We start from the raw sequence: 23,946 nt of genomic DNA on the forward strand, positions 1-23,946 counted from the left end.
CTGCTTCAGCTTCGTCCCAGGCAATGTCGACAGTTCTCAGGTCGTCCATAAATGTTCGACGCCATGTGGTCTTTGGTCGGCCTTGCTTTCGCTTGCCAGTTCGTGGACGCCATGTCATGGCAATCTTAGCTGGGCAATGAGGGGGTAGGCGTAAAATATGTCCCGCAAAGCGAAAGCGTCTTTCTGCAACAACATCGGCTAATGGGCGGGTGCCTGCTCTTCGTAGGACCTCCTCATTTGTTATTCGGTCCCGGTAGGAAATTCTCAGGATTCGCCGCAAGCCACGTTGTTGAAGCACGTTCAGGTGTTGAATAGTTGCACTTGTTGAGCGCCAGGTTTCACTAGCGTAAAGTGCAGTAGGGAAGACGATAGAGTTCAGTAGTCTGATCTTGACCCTTACATTCAGGGAAGTCGAGTTCCAAATAGGTTGGAGACGTCGCAGGACACCAACTGCCTTCCCTACTCTGGCGTCGACATCCCGATCAGAGACCCCGTCATTCGAGATGATGCTGCCAAGATATGTAAAATTCTCCACCTCTTCAGCACGTTGTTGGTTGATCATGACAGGAATGCGGGCACGTGCATAGCCAACTCGGAGTACCTTGGTTTTTTTGGCGCTGATTCTTAATCCAACTTTCGTTGCCTCCCTCTGCAGGGCCACGGTCAACTTTTGGAGGTCTTCCTGAGTCGAGCCCAGCAGGGCGATGTCATCTGCGAAGTCCAAGTCAGTGAGATTACGCGCTTCGTGCCAGGGCACACCGATGCCAGCTTGGTCAACTGATCGTCGCATGATGAAGTCAATTACCAACAGGAAGAGGAAAGGGGATAGCACGCATCCTTGTCGGACGCCAGTATTGATCTTGAAGAAGGCTGTGCAGCCGTCATCCGTCCGGACGCAGCAACGGGAGTTGGAGTAGAGACAACGAAAGGCATCTACAAACTGCTGAGGGACTCCATAGTGGCGTAGGATAGCCCATAGAGTCGGCCGGTGGACGCTGTCAAAAGCCTGCATGCATGCAGGCTTTTGACAGCGGCATGCAAAGGCATGCATGTTAGCTTAATTAGTGGTTGTTGATGAACTGGCCATGACTGAATCACATAAAATTCTACATAATTAATAAATAATCCAGACTTCACAGCATTAAAAAACGTTGTTCAAGTGCAAAAATCAACTTTACAGTTCTTCCACCTCTACACTTTCATGGTTGAAATGGCCTAAAGCTGATACAAAGCTTTAAAAATCTGAAGCAATAACCTGCTCAGGACGTCCTATCAGGGTTGATTGTTTGAAAAGTCTCCACTCAAACACGTGATGTGAAACAAAATAGTTTCTCACGGTGAGTCGGCTGCAATGTCTTTAATATGTCCTTTATGATTGTGTGGGTGGGTGTACACAGGTGTGTTAAGAGGTGATTTTGTACTTGATATCAGTGCACACACCTTAAAAACACCATGAACAATGAAACAACCTTGTAGCCATAGAGACCAGTCATCCTGCACAGATTTCCCTCAAAGTATCCGAGGGAAGTGTCCACCTGTCAGTCTCGCAAGATCTAAAGGGGGAAAAATCCCAGAAACATAAGATCAACTAAATCCAGGTTGGTGCTTTAAGCCCTTTCGCTACCCTGAGCTCTACAGCATCAGCTCATTTGGTCAAAGGTCTACTCTGAACCAGCAGAGGTCGCTATCACTTTTCCTGTGACGTGTCATGGCCTGACACGGTGAATGATGGTGATCCAAAGCACTTACTATCAAAAAAGAGAACAACAAAAGGAATAACATGAAATGTGGTGAGGATGAGCTGGAATGCACTTCAGAATGCATGATGCAGAGGTATATAATGAGACCCATCACATTTCTCAGTTTCTACAACCTCGAGTCCTTTCTTTACCTACTTACCTTATGCGGAGACACAAGGAGAGAGGAACTGAAGCAACAAGTATAATTAAGTTAAGTAGCCATGCTTTTGTAGCGATCACCTTTAAGAAATGTCAATTAAACATTTAAACGTTTTATCTTTAACTGTATTCAGAAGGTGACGCATCATTCTTATGTATTCTTATGTATCATGTGTTCCTGTTGTGTTGTAATTTCTTAGTAAAAGACTAAGTCTTAGTAAGTAGACTTCTGTGAAGGATAAGTCTGTGCATCTTCACTCCTAGTTCCTCTTTCTTGCTTCCTAGAAATGAGATATCCTTGATGACAGTGCACTTTTGGGTCACATGGGGGAAGACAGAAAGGAGAGAAGGTAATAAACCACGCAAGCAGAGAAGCAAAACAAAATAAGTAATAATAAGTGATTGCCCGTATTTCATCAGACCCACACGAAAAATCTGCTGTGATGCACATTTCAACACCTCCTTAATGACTGTCCAACCAAGAGGGATGACATCAGTAACAATTTTCTCAAGGAATTTCAAAGGAACTGCAGGAGGAAGTGAACCAGGTCACCATCAGTCCATGTCGGTTCAGGGCCAGGGTTTTTGGTTGGGTTCAAGTTGACACAATTTTAACCAAATAGAAAACCTTTTAAGAGAAAAGCTGTAGAGACAAAACTGATATGAGGCTTTGTTCCCAATGTAACATCTCGTAGTAGCTTGTAGTAGAGAGGAGCTGGACCTGAACCTTTGTAGTAACATTTTGCATCCAACATTTAATTTTTTCCAACTTCTTTCTTTCATTCCTCAGACACAAGTACAGCAGACATAAATGTGCAAAAAAGAGAAAAAAAGTTATACAAATAAAATTACAATAAAAAACTTTTCATCCCCACTTTTCTTCCAGGTGTATGAATCTCTTATATATTTTTACAATGCACTGTTTGCCTTCATATAGACCCATATAATAAAGAAATAACCATTTCACTCAGTAGCTCCTGGAACAGTCTGACATTTTCTGTAAGCGAGGACAGGAGAGGACGGCAACATTTCTTTGGTGCGTTGACCTCATTCAGAACACTTTCATTTTTCTGCCCAACACACACACACACATTTTGTTTGTATGATAGAAGGCTTGTTGTTGACGAAGGATGGAAGAACATCCACATTGTCTCATGATGATTTGCCTCTTTCCCAGGATTCCATGGTGTACGTGGGCACGTGGGCGGGACTGGATGGTCAGCTAGTCTGGTTTTCCTCAGAAAGAACAGGCCTGATGCCACTAATGGGAGCTCCACAAAGGAGAAAACTGCTTTTGTTACGTTATAGTTAATATTCTGTGTAATTGGATACAATTAGCTAATTATTTGGCATTGGATCCATCAGAGTTCTATTGCATAAACACTTAAATTAGTTTTGAAATTTCTTAAATGAAGTGTTTTCAGCAACGTGATTTGCTTTATTAACTATTACCAAATAAGTAGGATTCAAAGTTAAGGTTAAGAAAAGTGGGTATCACTGATAGCGTTTCATTTAGAGTCTGAACAATCAGCTTTATTAAAGAGTAAACCTGTGGTTTGATCAGATCTGACTTGCAGAGAAAAAACCCACATAGTCAGATGTTGATTATAATTTCTAAACTAATTTGTCCCCTTAATCATCTGATGATTAATGCACAACCCTTCCTGGTCATATGGACACCAGGCATGGTTGTGACTGTCCTCATGTCTACAGTCCCCTGCGTCTCGTGCACAATCTTCATTAAAATGTGAGAGCCCCCACCACCCAACCAGTCGCTGCACATGGCTGACCCTCCCTGAGCCTTGTTCTCCAGGCAGTTTCTTCCTGTAAAAAGGGAGATTTTCCTTCCCACTTCCCAAGTGTTTGCTCAAAGTGGATTGTTTCAATCTAGGGAATTTCTCTGAATTATTGTACTGTGTTTACCTTATAATCTAAACTCTCTTGAGGCAACGGTTGCTTTGATTTGGTGCTATATAATAAAACAGAATTCAATTTCACTGAGTTTGTGCTAAAGAAAAACTGTGGTGAAGCACAGACATGCGGCTTATTTGGGCAGTTTACTCATTATTTTTTTATCAGTCACGGAGGCACCTTTACCTGTTGTTGTTGGGAGTGTTCAAGATCCATGCTTGGGTATGGTTGTGCCAGTCATATTGAAGCCAAGTGTAGTTTCAATATTAGTGAAAAACTTGGATTTGAAATCCAGAAAAAGTAAAATTATGCCCTTACTCAAGCTAAAGCAAGTTGTTTCTGACCCCTGTCAGAAAATAAACAAATTCATAAATACACCGATGTAACAGAAGCAAACATTTGTGCAATGTATGGTTTTACTCATTATATATATATAAGATAACTCAGAACGAGCAGAGCTACTGTAACAGGCTGCCACACACGGGGGGCGCCGGAAGAAATATATTTTCCAGTTTTTTTTAAAGAACTTTAAATTCTGTTTTATTGTAGTTATGACTGTCTATTTCCATGAAAACTGTGTGTGAATCATAATAAACTCATACTGTGTAAAATTCTCTGGCTTTTGGATCCAGAGTGGTGAATGTAACTGTGAGGGGAGAGTCACCCTCTGCAGGAAAAACACTGTTGAGCCAGTTTATTAAAAACAGATGTCTATGCTATTAATTATGTCTATGTGTGCTGCAGAAAAGCTTGTAAAACCCACAAGTGTATCGGAGCCTCGTGACTTGTATACGTATGTGTGTATGCGTGTGAGTATGGGTATTCCAGATTGGCCTCAACTTCCTGTTTGACCTAAGTCAACAGACTCACACATACAGCTGTAGCACTGCTGCTACGTCATGTTGCATCACTCGCCAACACTCACTGCTGCTGACCGTTCAATGTGCTTTCCTGTGCACTCAGAGTCACCTAGGAATTTTTTTGTAGTGAAATCTGAGGCTGTGTGCATTTTATCCAGTCGTGAAATCGCACTTTGGCGAAAAAAATAAATGGAGGAATGCAGAGGTCGCAGCAAATGTATGCAGGCCAAAATAGCTTAAACAGTGTACACCATGTGAGATTTTTTAAGAGCACAGACAGGTTGTCGTCTGAACTATCAGCTTATGCGGGCTGTCGTACATACATACCAGTATGATTAAAACTTCAACAGTGAGGTTTAATTGCCAGATTTGGATGATGACTATACCGTGCAGATTATGACGCGTGTGGGAATAAAACTTTAATCATTAATAATTCCTGAGACGAACACAAATTTTTAAACGCTGATGTTTTTCTTTATGTGGACATGACCTGACATACAGATTTGGACGTGTTAAATGCTTAAACGTGCTCTCAAGTCAGTATGTTTGTAGACAAATACATCAGCATTTAGAGGAAATGCAGGAACAGAATTCTAGGTTTTTTTATTTTCTTGCTGGATTTGGGTTCAGCAGACTGATGAGGTGGAGGGTCCTGCTTCTGCATGAGTGTCCCGAGAAGCCAGGTCAGATGGGTTAGACCTATCATCAGAGGCTGCGGTCAATGCCTTGTGACAGCCGGGTTTCCTGAGAGATTTATAAAGAAGCATAATGAAACAAAATCCAACCGCACAGTTTCTTTTTTAGCACTTCTAATTCTTAGAGGCACAAAAATATTATTGAGAAATGACATCACAACCAACAACCTAATTAATCTCACACTCCTTTTACTTCTGTTTTTGTCCTCTACCCACTCCAAAATCATACTGAGGATGTTGAACTCCCTAATGCTCCACTTTATTCCCTTTCGTAAGAGTTTTTTCTCAGCAAACGGCTGCCTGCTGATCAATGATGATGAGTCGTCTCTATTTTCTGAGGCGGCTGAGGTCCTTCGACATCTGTCTGACAATGCTCAGGATTTTCTATGAGTTGTGGCTAGTGCTATTCTCTATGTTGTTGCATGCTGTGGGAGCAGGTTCAGTGTCGCAGATACCAAAAAAAGACTCAATAAACTGATTGGCCAGTAATGTTGTGGGGATGGAGCTGGATTCCCTTAAGGTGGTGTTGAATGTTGTCCAAGATAAAGACAATGCTGAATAATACCTCCCACCCACTCCATGACATGTTGGCTAGCCACAGGAGCACATTCAGTGAGAGACTGAGATTACCTAAAAGCACCACTGAACGACCTGTGGCCATCTCCCTGTACAACTCCTCCATCTAATACACTGTAAGCCAGTGGCAGCTGGCTGCTGGTGGACTGATGTCCTGCACCAGAGACGTACCTCCATCTGGGTCGAGGTAAGAAGCCAAGATCGCCCGGCCTGTAGCGGCTCAACAAAAACAGTGGATCTGTGCCAAGGTTCAAAGTCTCTGGGCTGAGGACAAATAGAATGACAGGACTGTTGTTATTAATTAACATTTTTTTGCGTGTTATCATTTTCTACTTTACCTTAGCACTTTATCTTTTCTTTTTGAGAAAAAAACATATCATGGTGTTTTTGAAACCAAAACAAAAGTCACAGCAACTAAGCAAAAGCTTATTTATAGAGGCGTACATTGTTTTTTGACTATTTTGAGGCCAACTGGGAGATAATCTGGCTCTCATGGGCCTCAGTCGGGCAAAGATCCAGTTCACTGCTATGAAGAACCTGGCAGCTTTCAGCAGATATCAGGCCACCATTTTCACGACTCATTACACTAACATACACAAACCGGGCAAAGTGTTTCCAAGCACCTGACTGTTCTGGGGCCAGATGTCTGCAGTTTCTGCCCTCGACTGCTCTTCTCTGGGGAATTATAAAGAGCGGACTCTGTTCCATGGGATGTGTTGCTTTCCAGGATCTCACGCAGCTTCTGGATCTTCCCCTGAGCCTCAGAGAATTTCTCTAAGCCCTTCAGAGGACAGAGAACAAAACCATTATCTCGGTGGATGAGACAGTGTACACATTAGCGGGTAAGTCACAAAATAATATTTTGTTCTCATAATACTATAGCGTTAAAAGACAATAAGGCTAATCAGTTAATAGTGTTCACTTCACCCTAGGCCACCTAATGTGAAAGTGTTAGAATTTTGAGTTTCTTTTTGTGTTCAGAAAAAATCAAAGCACTCACCAGTAGTTGGCAAATTACATCTTAGTTAGGTGAAAGATTTATATGAAATCTTGCCTCTTGCAAAACAATAATCAATACAGTGGCTCAAAATTTCACCTAAAATGAATGAGGTTAATGTGAATAGAAGTAAACAAACTTGCAACAAATTACTGAATTTTACTCACATCTGAATCAAAAGATTAGTTCATTATCAGGCATCTGGAGAACTTCAAGACATATTGGGGAGGTCATTTAGCCATTTAAATGAGCTGTGTTGGATCAAGGACATGTCTAAAACCTGCAGGACACCGGCCCTCGAGGCCTGAAGTTCCCTGCCCCTAATCTAACGTATCACACACAGAATAACTGTTTCACGATACCATCGTTATTGTTGTGTATGTCTTATGATGCCATTGTATCATTTGTGAATTAACATTTATACCTTCATGCCAGAGTTTTACCTGTTGTGGAATATCTGGATACCTGGTTTCTTGGATGCCTGTCTCAATAGCAGAACATAGGGAGGATTTCCAGCAGTCTTCAATTAATACCAATCAAACTGGACCACCAAGCACAGAACTATCTCCCATACAAACATTATGATATGCTGTGGCTGCAATCAAATGGCTAAAGGCCATAGTTATTGTCAGGCTGTGTTCTTACCATCACAGCAGGTCTCAGAATGTTTGCTGCTTTCTCCATGTCTGCCTTGAGTTGCCTCCTCCTACTCATCTCCTCCTGGAGCTCAGCCTCCAGCTGAGCTGCCTCAGCTTTCTTTTGACTGCACACTTCAGAATCCAAGTTCAGCTGCTGTCTGAAATTATAACACAGAATAAAAGTTGACCCAATGTGGGTGTGGCTCAGTGGTAGAGCATCTGACTGTAGAGAAGCTGTCTCTGTTAAAGTCTCTATTAAAGCTTTTGTATGTTGCTACTATCAGGAAGTTAAAAAAATAATCTTGGAGAAACAGAAATAAATAAAAAGTAAAGAAGTAAAGACCTCAGGTCCTGTTTCTTGGCCAGCAAGAGGCTGTAGTTATTCAGCTGAACCTTGAGCTGCTGGCACTTCTTCGACAGGTGATCTTCTTTCTGTAAATCGGGTGATAAATATGGAGACATGAAGAATGAAAACGAGTTATCAGTTAAAATAGTGTTACAATATTTTAAGGCAATACATATCTTCCCACATGCCTCATTCTACATAATAATAAAAAGCAATAAGACTTGTATGTTGCATGTAGCAATGTAACATCAACTTTTTAAACAGAAGGCAGATGTACCAATTCAAGCTACCACAACCTCTAGGAATTATGCAGGCACATTTATGTCCCTTCTATGCAGACATCGTACCTCCTTGAGTTGGATGATGTCCTGGCTAGCTGCATGGCTGTCCCTCTTCATGTTTTGTACTTCAAGACAGAGTTCACTCTCTTGGCATTGCAGGATGGATTTCTCTTTCAAGAGTTTAAAGCTCTCTGCTGTAAGCTCCTTGACTTTTTTAAGCACCTCTGCGTGCTGAATCTTCTCCTCCTCAACAATTGCTGAAACTTTATTTTTGATGGAGCTCCACACTTGTTTCTCACAGTCTTGAAACACTCTGTTGTTGGAGAACAGGGCTCAGTAAGTCGACGCAGCATCCAGAGGGAACAACTCCTCCTGCAGTTATAACTGTAGCTTGAATTTAACTCTGCACTAGACCTTACTTTGCCCCCTGTAAATCCAATTGTTTCTGCAGTCTGGCGATGGCAGCTCCATATTCTTCCCTCGTAGTGTATAGCTGCTTCTCAATAAACTCCACGTAGGCCAGTCGCTGTGTCATCCTCTCCCTCTCCTTCTGCTGCTGGTCCAGCTTCTCCTCTGAGTGGTGGAAAGGAGGTGCAAATGAAAACAGGAAGCTAGAAACATCCCAGTGTAAGCTTCACACAGTCTCAACAACGGTTTTGCAAAAATCATGGTTTGGACACTGTGGTTATGATGTTTTTGCAAATCTCTCAAAAAGGCAGACACAAAATTTAAAACAGCAATTTTAAGGTTCAACCCACAATCAAATTAATATATTTTTCTCCTGGTCTGGCTATAAATGTGCACAGTGGTGCAGCAGCTAGCTCATTAGCACTGTTGCCTCTTAGTGAGAAGGTTCCTGGTTTCAAACTCCCGACTGGCTGGGCCTTGTGTGCTCGTCTTGTACCTGTGTGGGTCCAGCTAATCCACCTTCACCCCACCCCAAAGATACACATCTTAGGTTAACTGCTGATTCTAAATTGGGCATGTGGCATGTGGTGGTGCGTCTCTGTGATGGACTGGCCAACTTCTGCCCCATGTTTAGACCAGCTGACTTAACCGAACACAAGATGATGAAAAATAATAAATGATCTGACTCAGCGTCTATCTCACTTTGCAACGTGCTCTTTGACTTGAGTCTGTCCACTTCCTTCTGTAGCTCCTCCTTCTGCTGGTTGAGATGCAGCTTGAGCTCATCGGTTTCCTTTTTGTCAGCTTGCTGCTGATGCTCCAACACCTTACTCAGCTCCGCAACCTTTTTCTCTACTGCATTTGAGGAGTCTGTCAGGTAATTACATATATCGTCCCTGTCCCTCCCCATTGCTCCATACCAAATTCTGAGGTCATCTATCAGTTTCTTCAGCTCGTCACATCTGAGCTGACACCTGCAGTACAAAAAAGGACATATGGGTTTAGAATTTATGAATCTAATATGAGATGCTGAGCTGAAACTGCTGTAGCTGGTACATCAGAATAGTGAAAAAGGAAGTTTTAAGATTTTATAATTGAGGAAGAAATACATTTACTTGGTCCTTACAGAGGGGTGAGGTGAGGTTGACAGGTTAAGGAGGTGAGTTGAGCCTAGAGTCTGAAAGATGGTTATCTTTTTGCCATTGTAACTTTTGCTGAACAGATAACCTGGTCCAGATCATGTCATGTTCAGAGTTTTGCTTTAAAATCATCTGGAAGCGCCACGTTTTCACTAACTCTTTTATTTACAGTATAGAGATATAGAGTCTCTGCTGATGGACTGCATTTATAGCAAATGTAGCTGTTAAGTTTTGTTGTTGTGAAATATGTGTTGTATTGTCATTGGAATTTGCATGTAGGTCTAATCATATTCAGATGGTGATACAGAAAATTTTCTTGTTATTTTATGCATAAATGCTATGTCATTGCCACACTGAAGAAAGTTTCAAGTTCTTGACTCTGATTCTGAAAAAGGATTGTAATGTTGCTTCCTTTTTTACACCTGAGGTAAAGATCATAAGGAAACTACGGGCTCAGATTCAGACGGAGGATTCAAACCCAGGTCAGCTAAAGTTATTCTTCTATATTTTACAGTAAATAGAATTTTTAGCTTTCATAATTAAATTATGGATTTGAGGCTGTTTGTTGTCACTATTTAATTTAATTTAATGTCTTTCAGATTTTTTTAAAATCACATGTAAGAAGAATTGCATAGCAGTTAGGCACCATGTTATTAGTAGCTGGTACTGTAGAAACCTTCAAGATAAAAACAGTCAGTCACAACATAGCTGCCATTTGATCCAAAAGCTGATGAAGCACACACAGATACATGTAACCTATGAAGCTGTTCTATAATCACGTGTTTAAAAGTTTTGGGACATTTTTGGTGGTGGTCAGAGGGCCCGGTGGCGCCTGTGTCCGGCAGCCTCGCCTCTGTCAGTGCGCCCCAGGGCAGCTGTGGCTACAATGTAGCTTGCTACCCCCAGTGTGTGAATGTGTGTGTGAATGGGTGAATGACTGAATGTAGTGTGAAGCGCTTTGGGGTCCTATGGACTAGAAAAGCGCTATACAAATGCAGGCCATTTACCATTTTTGTGTTATGTTAAAAGTCGTTTACCCAACAAGTCAAGTCAAGTCAAGTCAAGTTTATTTATAGAGCACATTTAAAAACAACCAAGGCTGACCAAAGTGCTGTACAGTAAATACAGATAAAAATACAATAGAACACAATTTCGTAATAACACCTCGCTGATAAAAATAAAATAAAATATATAAAACAAATAAATTAAACCTTTCTAAAAGCCAATGAAAAGAGGTGAGTTTTAAGAGCGGTTTTAAAAGTTTCTAGGCTTTTGGAGAGTCTGACGTGAGGAGGTAAACTGTTCCACAGTCTGGGTGCAGCCACAGCAAACGCCCTCTCTCCCTTTGTCTTTAATTTATACCTGGGAACATCTAAAAGCATCAGGTCGGCTGACCTCAAAGATCTCCTGGGGCGATAAGTACTAAGGAGTTCTGACAGGTAAGAAGGTGCAGTGCCATTTAAAACCTTAAAAGCCAGCAATAAGATTTTAAAATCAATCCTAAAGGCAACTGGGAGCCAGTGGAGAGAGCAGAGAACCGGAGTGATGTGGTCTCTTTTTTTTGAACCGGTCAACAGGCGAGCGGCAGCGTTCTGCACCAGTTGAAGGCGATGTAGACAGGAACGATCTAGGCCAGCATAGAGGGAATTGCAGTAGTCTAGCCGTGAAGTAATAAAAGCATGGACCACTCTTTCTAGATCGTTCCTGCAAAGGTAAGACTTGACTTTGGCTAAAATCCGCAAATGATAAAAAGATCCCTTAACTACAGAGCTGATTTGTTTATCAACAGAGGAGCAGCAACATAGAGCAATGGTTTCTTACCTTTCCAGCTCCTTATCTAAGAACTGAATTTGTGTCAAATATAAAGCCTTGTCTCTGTCAGCAGGAACTGTCTCATCTGCCATAGTTGCTGATTTTTCCGCCTTTTTTACGATAAACTTGTTGGTGCTGTGTTTTATCTCCACTCCTTTAACAGCACATTTTCAAATAGCACAGAGAAACGATGTTAGTTGTTGCCAGGATACGCTGCATTCAGGGACCGCTTGAAATATTCAGCGCTTGATGTATTTGCTCTAAATGCAAATGTATATATAGTCTGCTGGTTGTTATGGTTCATTTAAGACTTCAGTTTGTTTTTCGTTTGTTTATTTGCAAAGTTGATTTTCAGTTTACAAATTTAGTAGTCACATTAATGAGATTAATGAATTATCTGAAAGGAAATCTAGCAATTCTAGCAACAATGCCCAGTTATACAGTTATTGTGATAATAATAACTGATTTATTTTATATATTATATTTTAGTTTGTTTTTTTAGTTTAGTTTAGTCATTTATATCATTGTTTATATGTATTGGGATTATCCTGAAGCACCTAATTACTAATTGCATGGTTTTATAGACACTTATAATCACTGTAACTGATAACTGTTTACTGCCCTTAGTTTTCATGCTCCTGAGCTTCTTATCTGTCTACAGAGCCACCTTGCACATGCAGAGGAAACCCAGCACCTCTCAAGCTGCAGAGCTGTACATGCTTGTCTGTTGGCTGACAGTCAGTCTGCTCTGGGTTTGATCGCATTACTCCCCATGACAAAAGCTCAGTACTGCTTTGTGAGGTAAAGAACACAAATGCATGGTCTCTGACTATCAACAGGCTTACATTTGTGGGCTTTTAAAGCGTAACTACACCTTCAAATTATGCAGTCACAGCAGATGCATCGCAACAGAGGAAGGAGTTATGAACACTTCACTGCCACTGAATATGTGTGTATATAATTTAGCCTTGACAGTTTTACTGCATTGTTCACCTTTTGTACAGAGAGCAGAGGTTGATGAAAGGTTACATGAAGACTTCAGAAGTTTTTATCAGTCCGTAGATTTTTTTTTTTTCCTCTTCTTCAGTTCTGACAAAATCCCTCAACACAAAAGACGCACCATGAGAGTCGTCCAACCCACGGATCTATTAATACCTGCAAATAGAGGTGCTCCCTGAACATGTGGCTGCCAAACCAAAATGTTTCTCTAATTACTCTGTTTGGTCTCAAACAGACACACAAAGTTCACAAAATCAAGTTGATCTCAATGACTCATTTACTTTGTTCTTTTTTTCATATCACTTGTTTGAATTTGTGACTTTGATTCAGTTTAATTTCTTTAATTTCTTGGTTTCAGGTTATGTTTCCAGTGTAGTTTTTATTGTTTGAAAATATTTAGTCTTCATTTAGTTTTTTGAAGTTGACTCGCAAGCTTGTAGACATCCGAAGTCAAAATTAACAAATACTAAAACTTAGGGTATTTGATTTTTTGGGTGATATGATTTTGTTTTAGTTAGGTTTACAAAATTATTTCAGTTGGTAAACTATAATAACCTTGATCCTTGGTCTTTTGCAGGAAACAGTAGGCGTACATTTTAAAAAGTGAATGTGATGTTTACAAGTTTCTATGTAACAAAGCGTGAAGTCTCATAAAAATCCTAATATGAAGACTACTACTTACTACTTAATTAAATAACAGACCTCAGTAGCTATGTTACAATATGACAACCACAGCTGGGCAAACTAATTATATCTAATTATATTATTTAGAACTAATTATGTGTTTTCAGTTTCTGAAGATTGAGCACGATCTTTCTTTTGGCACAAAGTAAAAATATCAATTCCAATATTCAGTCAGACCTTATAAAAGTAAAATGTTTGGTTAGCTGCGTGTGACTCGAACAGAGTTCAAACCCAGCATACACCTGTGTTTGCATACCTTCAGGTACAGTCAATCATAATCATTGCTGAGGTTTCTCCTATGCACATTGTCATAACCTGTGAAGTGTCCTGCACGCTACCTCCACCACCCACAGATATTCAGCCCGAGGCCGGCATACTGTAACTCAGCTGTCTCTGTGTTATTGTCTGTTTTTCTCTGTTGCATCGGCCCCTGGGAGGACGATGCTGTCAAAATAAAATAATGTGCTCTTTGCACGAAAAGTGAGATGGATATGTTTCCTCACTGGGAAAGGATTAGATGGTGGAAGACATGAGCAGAGAGACAAAACAGCTTGTGGTGGAAAGTGAGGGTGTGGAGGTTAAGACATTCAGCTCTCACGACACGAGTCGTGAGTTCATTTTCTAAAAATATATTTTCCTTTTGTGAAAAACTACAACTCTAGCACTAAGATATTTCATAGAAACTTTAGACAAATTAAACTCTCAGAAAAGGTTCATTCTTTTTTTTTTCCAATGAATTATAAGTTATCAATTATTCCAGCAAGATGCAAAAAACTTTTTGAGTTCTTCCTCTTGGCAAATAATCACTGATTATTTGCATATTAAATTTAATGTGAGTCGAGCAAACACGCACGTACAGAAAACATACAAAAATCTTCATTATCCTTGCATGTAATGCCTTGTCATATCTCACAATATTAAAACCTTTAGCCAGGACTGTCTGCAGTGACAGTTATGTCTCCATGTTTATGCAAAGATTTTTTGTTTTCTGGTATTTGCTGGTCCCAAACCATCTTTGGCTACAACAGCCAGCTTTATACCTCTCTCCTTGTCCTTTGATTACCAATATTTTAATTCTTGACTACTCCTGAACTTTGCCACAGTAAGAGCACCTAAACCTTAACCCTGTCCTATTAACATTAGAGTTTGTGTCCTAGTTGCAGCAACAACAGATAAAAAGAATGAGAGACGAGAACGTGATCTGCTGCAGGCCTCGGGCTGCTGAGCACGGGAGAGGCACACATCGAAATAGCTGCTTAAACAATGTTTTTACCAATCTGTGTGTGAATATGCTACCTGTTTGTTTCCCAGTTGTCATGGCAGCCGGTAATTAAACCTAAAAGCACACCAAGTGTTGCTGAACACAGCAATCAGCTTCTGCTCCTCCTCCAGTTAGTCTCATATTTTGTGTTGACTGGCTGACAATATCACAAAGAGATTTAAAGACATGAAGCGCATGAGACTGGCTCATTTGCTTGCTGTAGTAACACAGTTTTACCTGGCAACAGATGGAAAGTCAGCGCCATCAAACATTTACGTTTTCAGTTTAATTTTCCTTTAGTCAGTAAATCCAATCACACTGCTCTAAAGCATGAGGCCATGGGTATCTAACTCTCTAAAGTAGAATTTTATTAAATTACTTTAAACGAAAAAACCTTTAGGAATTGTTCTAGAGGATTGTGGTGGATGTTTGCAAATTTAAAGAGTGGCAGGTGGTGGCGGTGGTGGAGGTGGAGCATTCATCAGTTGTCATAACACCATAAAGTCAAATACGGACAGGCTGTTCAATTGAAACCCAGTGTGCTCGCTGATAAATTCCACTTGGTGCTGCGATTATTATTATTAGCCTTCAAATTACAGGTTGTGCTTTTGGAACAAATATAAACGGATACCTTTTAACTGCCATGACAAAGAAGAACAAAACCTTTAGAAACCACTTACCAACTCAAATTACACCTGACCTTTACCATTTACAACATCCTGAATGCCACTGATGTTGTTAGGATACTAGAATGCTGCTCGCTTATCTCAGCTCAGAAACATTTAGATGTTCCCACAATAATTACAATATTTTCAAGTTATTCACTGCAGGAAAATGTTGTAAATAGAGGTGCACTCTGTAAAGTACATGTAAAGTAGGCCCTTGCATGAATGTAATGCAGTTGCATCTCTCACATGCCCTGCTTATAAAAAGGATGCAATGTTTACAGATGTTGCCTAATCACACCACAGTAATAATGTTGCAGTTATCTTTGTGAGGACCAGTTGGGTTCAGACCACGGCCATCAAACAGACCCCGGGACCAAAGTTGACCTGGCAAAGACTCCAATCTGGCCCACTCACATTTCCAGCTTTGGAAAATGTAAAGGAGTAAAGGTATAAATCTTGGAATTTTAACTGTATTTGCATATGATTTATAAAGTTTCCTACCGAAAAAGACCTCCTTCGTGGCCATGCATATCACACCAACGTAATTAAGTAGCAGATAAACAACTGGGCAATGAGAAACAGAACTTTTAAATTGAATTTACACATTTATCATGCAGAAACACTGAGGTGTACCATACTGTAAGATATCTCAGGGACTAAATGCATAGTTAAACTTCTTTACATTTACAGAAAGGAGAGTTTCACTGGTCCAGCCCCCCTTAAGATCAAAGTAGGCTGTGTGTTCTTTTTAATTATTATTTTTTTGGATGCCTCTCTTTGTTTTACATGGCTTCAGTGGTCTGAGGGATAAAACTTAGCTCAAATTGGTTAGGTAAATTGGTTAGGTAAATTGGTTAGGCTGCGAGTTTGGCACTAAATTGAGAGGGTTTCATTTAGAGGAGGTAGAAATGTTCTGATATTCAAACCATAATCTTGTTGGATGAAGTTATTATCCACCTACATTTTAAACCAATTATAAGAAGAGTTGGAACGAGGCCCATTTCACAGTTTAGATGAATTGAAACTGGAATTTCCCTCTTTCGAAACAAAAGCTAAATAATGAAGCTGAATTCTTTGGGCAGGGTGTTAGCTCCTGTGATTACTGCTCAGGGAAATATTTGTCTGTAGCATTAGGCTGTAATAACTTTGATTTTCAAGCGCTAACCTGCCTTAACCTTTTGTTTCCTGCAGCCCAAAGGCCGAGCCTTTTCCTCTCAGGTATGAACCAGGAGATAGGTATTCCGTCTCCATGCCAGTACAAACGATGTGTAGCTGAGTCTGAAGCATCAAACAGCATTAGGGCTGCTGACAAACATGGAGGATTAAAATAAGAATGAAGGGGAGGAAGTATTGGTTGTCTGTGCCAATCGCATCCCCTCTGATACACAAAGACTTTCTGGTAATCCCACCGCACCAGGATCCCTTTTCCTAGGTAAACCACCTGAATGGAGTGGAATCTTTGGAATGCGTGCCTGTGTGTTCCTGTGCTGAAGAATATGCTATTAGGCAACTGAGTTTTAGTATTCACTAGTAAGTGTGCTTTATCATAAAAATGATGTATTTGTGGTAAAGGATGTGAGGCATTAAATCTCCTCCGGTGGGTTTAGCCTTGAGGGCAAGAGCATTTGAGCGTACGATGGGGGCATCTCCTACACGTCATCCTTCTTTTGCATTTTAGTGTTACAAAGTTATGGAAAAACGAACGCAGTTTTTACCAGAACTTGTTTGGTTTCTTTTAAGCAGAAAGCTCCTTGAATCACGACACTTTCAGTAATTTGAAAAAACAAAACAAACAAACCCGACAAACAACGAATGAATAAATTTATGCCTTGTTAGATACTGGGTTATGATAAAGATCCCATTTTCTAAATTGTTTAATCCTGCTGTGTGTCACAATTCTATTACTTTTAAATCAAAATTATTGTGGCTCTGTCCCTTTAGTTTATTTCTTTTAAACTTCAAATACAAATAAATCACATTTTGCCCTTTTTCAGACAACAAAAAAGCCATGATATAACATAAGAAACAGAACATGAATACAGAACTATAGAAAGTCCAATTTAATGTGATTTTATATTATTGTAGATTCAGACCCAGGTCTTCATATAGTTTGTACAGTTCATACAGTCTGTAGTTTTCCGTGCCATTTATAATATTGGTTTCTGCTTTTCTCTTTGTTTTATACCCACATGTAATTTTCCAAAACATGTAACTAAGGAGTCTTTGCAATTAACATTAATTTACCATTACCATTACCACCACCCATTTACCGTTTCATTTTAAGACAGAAGGATGAGCATGGTGTACCAGACTCGGCAAAGCCATGCCAGTACCTGTCCTACAGAGTCTGAATCATTTCCTTTCATTTGCACAGTGCTGAGTAAGGTTTCTCTAAAAGTTTATATCTGAACTAGGAGAACGCGATGATTAACATTCACGTTGAAATGTGTTACATCTCTAAGGAAAGTGTTTTCAAGAGAAAGAGAACAAGCTGCCTATAATAATATATCACAACCTCAAGTTATTCATGTCCAGCTATTAACAAATCAATGCCTATTATCAATTATGTTTCAACATCTAGCATGCTAGCCTCATTGGATTTTTTCTGTACAAAGTACACTTTAAAAAAAAACCTAAGAAAATAAAATGTATATACACAAAGTGTAGTAGGCTACTAGTCGCTTAAAAGTAAATACTGTCCAGAGTTGACCTGCTTTGGTGGAGGTTTGTGTTTTCAGAGTGCTTCTTGTTTTTAGGAAAACACTAAATTTGCCACAGTAGTGTGTGTTCACACAACTGTGTGACGTGTGAACCATTCACCGTAGAATGTTTTACCTGCTATATTATGTGAACAAAAGAGTGACGTTAATGCTTCCAAAGCACAACGCGTGCACATGAGCTTTGTCTTACGCTACGTTCCTGCGCGCACTAAACAATGCTGATGACAAAAGCTGTTACGTTTTATTTTTTTATCTACCTATACAGGTGCTGGTTTTATTACAGTGTTTATTGTAAAATAATATTTATAAATGTATTTTTATATTATTTTACCCTAATGTTAACAGTCATTGAACAGTTGTGGTCTGTGGGATCAGCTGAGTGTGTTAACATCTTACATCTTTGTTGCTTTTTATTGTCAGTCTAAAATTGATGCAACTAACTGCAACCACAGCAAAAGGATTTCAACAGTATTTTTCTTCTTTTGTCTTTTATATCCTTTTCACTTTCTTTGTGGATCAAACATGAGCTTTGGGTGGGGACAGAAAGATTACATGAGTCTTAATATAAATAGGCTAAAGGACAATACTTGAGTGAAATATTTGTTCCCTTTGGTCAGGGCTTGAACCACTGACACTCCCTAAGTGAATCACAGCTTACGCTCACGTGCTCCTCGGATTTACCCTTTTTCCAAGCTTGGAAAATATTTCTTCTGATTGCATAGCGTGTTCTCGAGATTTTAAAACTGGAAAGTTGAAACAACGGATGCTACTGAGGATGCGTTGACCACACATTGATTTTGACTTGACATACTAAACCCAAACTAGATATAATTAACATACTAAATAAACAGATTAAAACTCCAATAAATGCTCCAAAATATGAGATTGATTATGTGTCATGGTTTGAGTAATTTTAAGAATTTATGATATAAAATGTTCATTTAAAATTGTGATTAGTTCAAAATGAGCGATTAGTTCAAAACCATAACAGTAACATCAAAACATGTTTTTGTTTAACTACAGCTTATCAAAAGAACCCGACAGAAGACCAGCACATCTAATACATGTCAACTGCAAATACAAAGTCATCACTTAAGAGCCTTTGCGAATGTGTTTGATTCATCATAATACAGAACACAGTAATCAATACAATCTTGACTGGAGAAGCAGATAAATAAGAACATATGGATTATGAAATGTTTGAAGGATTTGAGGCTCTGTGAGGCAACTTGAGATTTAACTGTTTGCGAGTTTTAACAGCACACAAAGAAGCTGTAAATGAAGAGAAAAGCAAAAAGTCTGTCTTTCTTACAACAGCCTTTCAAGTGCATGCGACTTATAATGTCAAAATTAGTGGAATCACTGCATGACAGTCGGTGTCCACTCACTGCCTGTTGCATGCAGCACTTTGGGATAAATGACTCTGCAGCTTTACTGTAATGCATTTGATGATATATTGTGTGTCGCGTGCAAAAATACAGACAAGAAGCTAATCAAAGCACCCTGAATACATTCCAGAAATTTCAGCAAATTTCTGTGGTCAAAGCCTGAGGAGAGAGGGAAGACACAAGTTCAGCCCACACGCAAGGAGAGGTGAGGAAACCTGTAGCTTTACTCTTTGAGCTCTAGAATTGTGTGCTTGTCTACTGTGCATCTTTTTTCTGTGGCATTCACCTTTATTGCAGAGGCTGACCATAAAACATGACTTGAATGTACTTTTATTTGATAAAAATCAGTTAGTTGGAGCTCCAGAAGATGTTTTGCTCGTGCTGCCGAAGGAACATATCCGCCAGTGATGATATGTAAAAACCAAAGATAAAAGTCCTTCTGAAAAATAAAGTTCCTTCTAAGGAATTGTGGCGTTATACGTGGACCTGTTGAGTCCGTGAGTAAAAATGTTCCGTGTGTAAGGCCCCAGTCAAATGTATTATCAACAAGACACTGTTAGACACATTTCATTAAACTTCATGGCAGAATGGTGATGATGGAGAGTATTTAACTGAGCCAGCAATCCTCAACTTTGCCTTCTGACTTGAGGTGGTAATGCAGCTGCACCATGGATTTTCCCTACAGCAGGGATTTGTAGGGAGGAGGAGGCAGAAAAGCTTCCTTGGGGGGGAAAGGAGTTTGCGTGCATCCAAAAATAATCTTAACTCCTAACAACAATAATTCCCGAGGTGGGTGGCGTCCAACTGGCCAAAGGCAGACTGACAACACCTACTCTGCACATATTTAAAGAGTGTGTGCTTCAAACTCAGACCTAGAACCAGACTGGTGATGAAGATAGATAGGGCAAAACAGATGCATATGCTGCGTGCAAAAACTATCTGAAGTCTGACAAAGAGAAGCAGGAGCTGTTTATAATAGAGACTTCCTGATAATAATATAAAGGTATTAAGATCAGAATACCAAAGCACAGAGAAGCTGAAACATAAGACTAGCAGGACAAAGAAGAAGCTTAAGGGTCGACAATGCCTTTCTCTTCCTGCTGCAAACCTGTGCCTGTTGCCCTGGGGCCTCTGGAAGAATCCAGTACCCTGACAACATCCTACTCTTCTTCTCCACCTCCCTCTCCAACTCGGTTTCGCCGTCCCCGTCGGGTCCTGTATCCAGCCTTTCAGAGCAGGAGGCCCCCACTCAGGGAAGCTCCTGACAAGGCCTGTCGCTGTCTTCTGTTCCTGTCTGTGCTCGTCTTCCTGCAGATCTACACAGAGGAGCCACACACCTGCACAGGTTAGTTTGAGTACACTGACACGCACTGATAAATGAATCATTACATTAATGTCTTTATCTTTCAGAAGTCACTACAAAGTCTCCTTTATGACTGAATTTGATGCAGATCAGTAAAAATTAGTGTAGAGCACTTACTCGTGTCTGGGCGAAGGGTCGTTATGGGTTTATGGCTAAATGGCTATTTTATACAAGATGTCCATACATGTTTTAACCACAAATAAGGGGAATTTAAATAGGCATTTATAGAAAGTGTTGAACTTTAGTTGAACTTTGTTCTTTGAATTTGAATTTAAAATTGTCATTCTGTGGATTCACAAGATATTGGCAAATACACTGTTCATTTTTTGATCAATAATTAAGTGTTAACATACAATACTCTCTTTATATGAAATAAAAACTTATTTTACAGTAATTGAGAGCCAATGCCCAGATCCAGCAGTGTGTCAACTTGAGGCTGGTGATGGGAGCCTAGGCACATCCCAAGGATGGACAGGGGAGGAGCCCTGGAGGATTCAAACAGTGGATCGAGGATCAGAGACACAGGTGGAGTGTGTGGTGGCATGATGGAGGACAAAGTCACTAAATGCGAACAGAGTGAATGAGAAAAGGGTAAAAGAGAGGAATAGCCACACAGACAAGGTTAAGTTCGAATACTGTGTGGAGATGGTTTCCTCTTGAAAACATTTCTACATGCTAGTTTGATTGGGGATGGATAGTGGTGGTTTCCAAAGAATGTGCTCCACCTGTTCTGTCACCGCCACTGAGATGACACTCCAGCTCGACAACAGCAGTTATGTGGGACAGTGAAACGTGGATGAGTACAGTCAAAACTGATAAGAAGGGTAATATTTTCCACTGAAGATGTGTCAGGCAGATCTCAAAGTTAAACTGGTGTGACCACATTACAAACAAGGAAATGTGGAGAAGGACGAAAGCATGAAACAGATGTCACCAGAAGAGAAACAGAAATGAGAAAGGCCTAAGCTTACATGGTGTACAATGTGGCACAAAGACTTGAAGCAAATCAGTAGTGCCCGGCAAAGACACAGGATGACCTATTGTAAATAATAATGTTCAGTCAAAGGCTTACATTTTAACATTTCAAATAATTGTAACTATTTTGTGAATATTTCTGTCTGAGTGTGTAACCCTGTGGTAAAAAGTACGTATTTATTCAGAGAGTGTATTTTTATATAGCAGCACCATCCGTAATTTGTTTGCTACACTCATTTTAACACGCATCATCTGCTTTTTTAAAATAAAGAATAAATTGTTTATGCAAATGCCTCCATAAATACGACCATGCCTTACAGTACCTTTTTCCGTTAGTGTTATGCTTAAAAGATAATGTATTTTTTACTCAATGCATGTGACTAAAAGTATGTGAGTGCTTGTTTCACCACTGGTGTGCAGTAAAAACTCTTTGTATGATGACATGTTTCTGGTTTGACCTGTTCTCTGCTCCGAAACTGATCATTGTTGCAAGAGGCATTTTCAAACCAATCTTCACTCTAACTGCTATGTGAGGTAAACTGAGCAATGCCTGTGTGGGTGTTTACTGTGAGCACAGGGGTCTTTGAGTCACTGACTCATGGGTAATCCCTCAATCAGCCCACGCAGGCTGCTATAACAAACACACACAAGTCTGAGACTGTCAGGTGGAATACGCGACTGGCTGGTATCACTGTGAGAAAGTAGATGTGTTGGCACATGCCCGGTATGTCTACTTGTGTTGAGTTGTAACACCAGCTGATTTCTCTGATACAGTGTTGATGTCGTTATATATAATTTATATTCTGCATTAACTTGGATTACCTTTTGAACTTTAGACTGGAAGATTATGCTACAAAAACAAAAACTGACCAGTGGCACAGAGAAAACTGCTAAAATTAAATAAAATAAAGAGCGTAAATGCAAATATTTGTACAAAGCTTTGTGCAAAAAGCAGTTTTAAAATCGTAATTGGTGTGAATGTGTGTGTGAATGGGTGGATGACTGAATGTAGTGTAAAGCTCTTTGGGGTCCACAGGGACTAAGTAAAGCGCTATACAAATACAGACCATTTACCATTTAATTAAAGCAAATGTGTTATGTTTAATCATTTAGCTTAAAAAAGGTAATGAATTGTAATTTCATGATATTAAACTTCTTTCCAAGAGGAGATTCTATGTGACTGGGGAAATTAATGATAACTTAACAGCACAAATAACACGAAAACCATCATAAACCGTCACATTCAGTCTAGACATTCAAAACATTAGTAGTCAGAAGAAACGGCCTCAAGAAACGACAGAAAGAAGACATCTGCCTCAAGAAGATGATGTCAGTATGGACTCGTAATATTTAGCATTTGTGTCTTGCTGTTTTACATGTCTCTGCATATGATCTCATAAAATTAGTGAGTGCATGAGCTCATCGTGTCATTCAGCAATATGAGCATGTGCATCACCTCACGTCAGCAGGTCAACACACTGTCGGTTTGGAGTAGCAGATCGTGGAGCATGTATACCAGTGCACAAATGCATTTATAACCCCCTGCAGCTAATAATCGCATCAAGTCTGTGCTGCAGGTCTACCCCAGTCTGCCAGCATTTACCACAATATACCATAAATCATGTAAACAAGCCGAGCTGAGTGAGTTAGTGTGCCTGTGTGACTGCTGCAGAAGTGTTTTGTTGCTGATTTTATTTGGCACCTTTAACAGGAACAAAATGTAAGATATCCAAACAGCCCTTGAGGAAATACAGACACATTGAGTCCAATCGCTTTGTCAAGTGTAAAAGAAGGTCACCTGTTGAAATACCTTTTTCACGTTATAGTGTTCAAGTGACTGAGATTCCCATATTAAGGTCATCCCCTGTCAGTGATGTGAAGAGTAAGACAAAAACTGTCTGAAACCAGGCATGTAATCTGAAGCATGAGCTTTTGGCTCGTACAGAGTATTTGTATATACACTGACCTTGTTGTGTGAAACTTCAGGTTGAGTATGAACACCTACCATTGTAACGGTATATAGATGAAAGACATGGAAAAGCAGAGCAGGTCTAGTGCTCTGTGTGAAATTGTAAAAGTACAATTTGCTTTGTTTAGATAAGATCGGGCATACATATAATAAATTCACAAGCATCATAAACTATCATAGAATACACTTACGTAGTGTGTTTGTGTTTGATGTTTACAGAGAGGACAAAAAATCTTTCACAAATTGTACACTCAAGCTTATTGATGAGGTCATGCGACGTAATCTCAAAGAAGAAACAAAGAGGAACATGGCAAGCTGTTAGTAACTATCAATAGACTCATTAAACATTGACATGTGA

General features: G+C 39.9%; 2 protein-coding genes across 7 annotated transcripts; one reads left to right on the forward strand and one right to left on the reverse strand.

The window, feature by feature from the left end:
- Window positions 1-5,255: 5,255 nt before the first annotated feature.
- Window positions 5,256-11,775, reverse strand: LOC147317917 (uncharacterized). Its single transcript, XM_086315336.1, has 9 exons — window positions 11,571-11,775; window positions 9,313-9,584; window positions 8,622-8,775; window positions 8,269-8,515; window positions 7,919-8,007; window positions 7,583-7,733; window positions 6,564-6,721; window positions 6,112-6,204; window positions 5,256-5,413 (listed from the first exon to the last, which is right to left on the reverse strand). Exons 1-9 carry the CDS (start codon window positions 11,651-11,653, stop codon window positions 5,296-5,298), a joined length of 1,365 nt encoding a protein of 454 aa, XP_086171462.1. The 5' UTR covers window positions 11,654-11,775; the 3' UTR covers window positions 5,256-5,295.
- Window positions 6,051-22,062, forward strand: LOC147317918 (uncharacterized). 6 transcript variants are annotated; one of them, XM_086315337.1, is made up of 4 exons: window positions 6,051-10,231; window positions 19,412-19,486; window positions 20,507-20,626; window positions 21,036-22,062. In XM_086315337.1, the coding sequence occupies exons 1-4, from the start codon at window positions 10,084-10,086 to the stop codon at window positions 21,188-21,190; spliced, it is 498 nt and encodes a 165-aa protein (XP_086171463.1). In that variant the 5' UTR covers window positions 6,051-10,083; the 3' UTR covers window positions 21,191-22,062. The 6 variants fall into 6 exon arrangements, 2 of the variants coding, with proteins under 2 accessions (XP_086171463.1, XP_086171464.1); XR_015131892.1 differs by lacking the exons at window positions 6,051-10,231; window positions 21,036-22,062 and adding exons at window positions 10,242-15,620; window positions 16,365-16,605 and having other exon boundaries at window positions 20,507-20,563; XR_015131893.1 differs by lacking the exons at window positions 6,051-10,231; window positions 21,036-22,062 and adding exons at window positions 10,242-12,362; window positions 15,491-16,605 and having other exon boundaries at window positions 20,507-20,563.
- Window positions 22,063-23,946: the final 1,884 nt, after the last annotated feature.

Source organism: Aulonocara sp. 'chitande type north' Nkhata Bay, linkage group LG12 (genome assembly GCF_057382095.1).
Source record: "Aulonocara sp. 'chitande type north' Nkhata Bay isolate Kocher_YH1m ecotype deep benthic linkage group LG12, A_spYH_male_GT1.1, whole genome shotgun sequence".
Classification (NCBI taxonomy): Eukaryota; Metazoa; Chordata; class Actinopteri; order Cichliformes; family Cichlidae; genus Aulonocara; species Aulonocara sp. 'chitande type north' Nkhata Bay.

What these genes read in the sequence shown, in the direction of transcription:
- LOC147317917 (XM_086315336.1), bottom strand. Translation starts at nt 11,653, where the DNA reads ATGGCAGATGAGACAGTTCCTGCTGACAGAGACAAGGCTTTATATTTG. An exon ending in TTAGATAAGGAGCTGGAAAG is followed by an intron (nt 9,585 to 11,570) that starts GTAAGAAACCAT and finishes TTTGTACTGCAG; the next exon opens with GTGTCAGCTCAGATGTGACG. An exon ending in TTACCTCGACCCAGATGGAG is followed by an intron (nt 5,414 to 6,111) that starts GTACGTCTCTGG and finishes TAAATCTCTCAG; the next exon opens with GAAACCCGGCTGTCACAAGG.
- LOC147317918 (XM_086315337.1), top strand. Translation starts at nt 10,084, where the DNA reads ATGCTATGTCATTGCCACACTGAAGAAAGTTTCAAGTTCTTGACTCTG. An exon ending in GACGGAGGATTCAAACCCAG is followed by an intron (nt 10,232 to 19,411) that starts GTCAGCTAAAGT and finishes AATACATTCCAG; the next exon opens with AAATTTCAGCAAATTTCTGT. An exon ending in CAGCCCACACGCAAGGAGAG is followed by an intron (nt 19,487 to 20,506) that starts GTGAGGAAACCT and finishes TCCTGTATCCAG; the next exon opens with CCTTTCAGAGCAGGAGGCCC.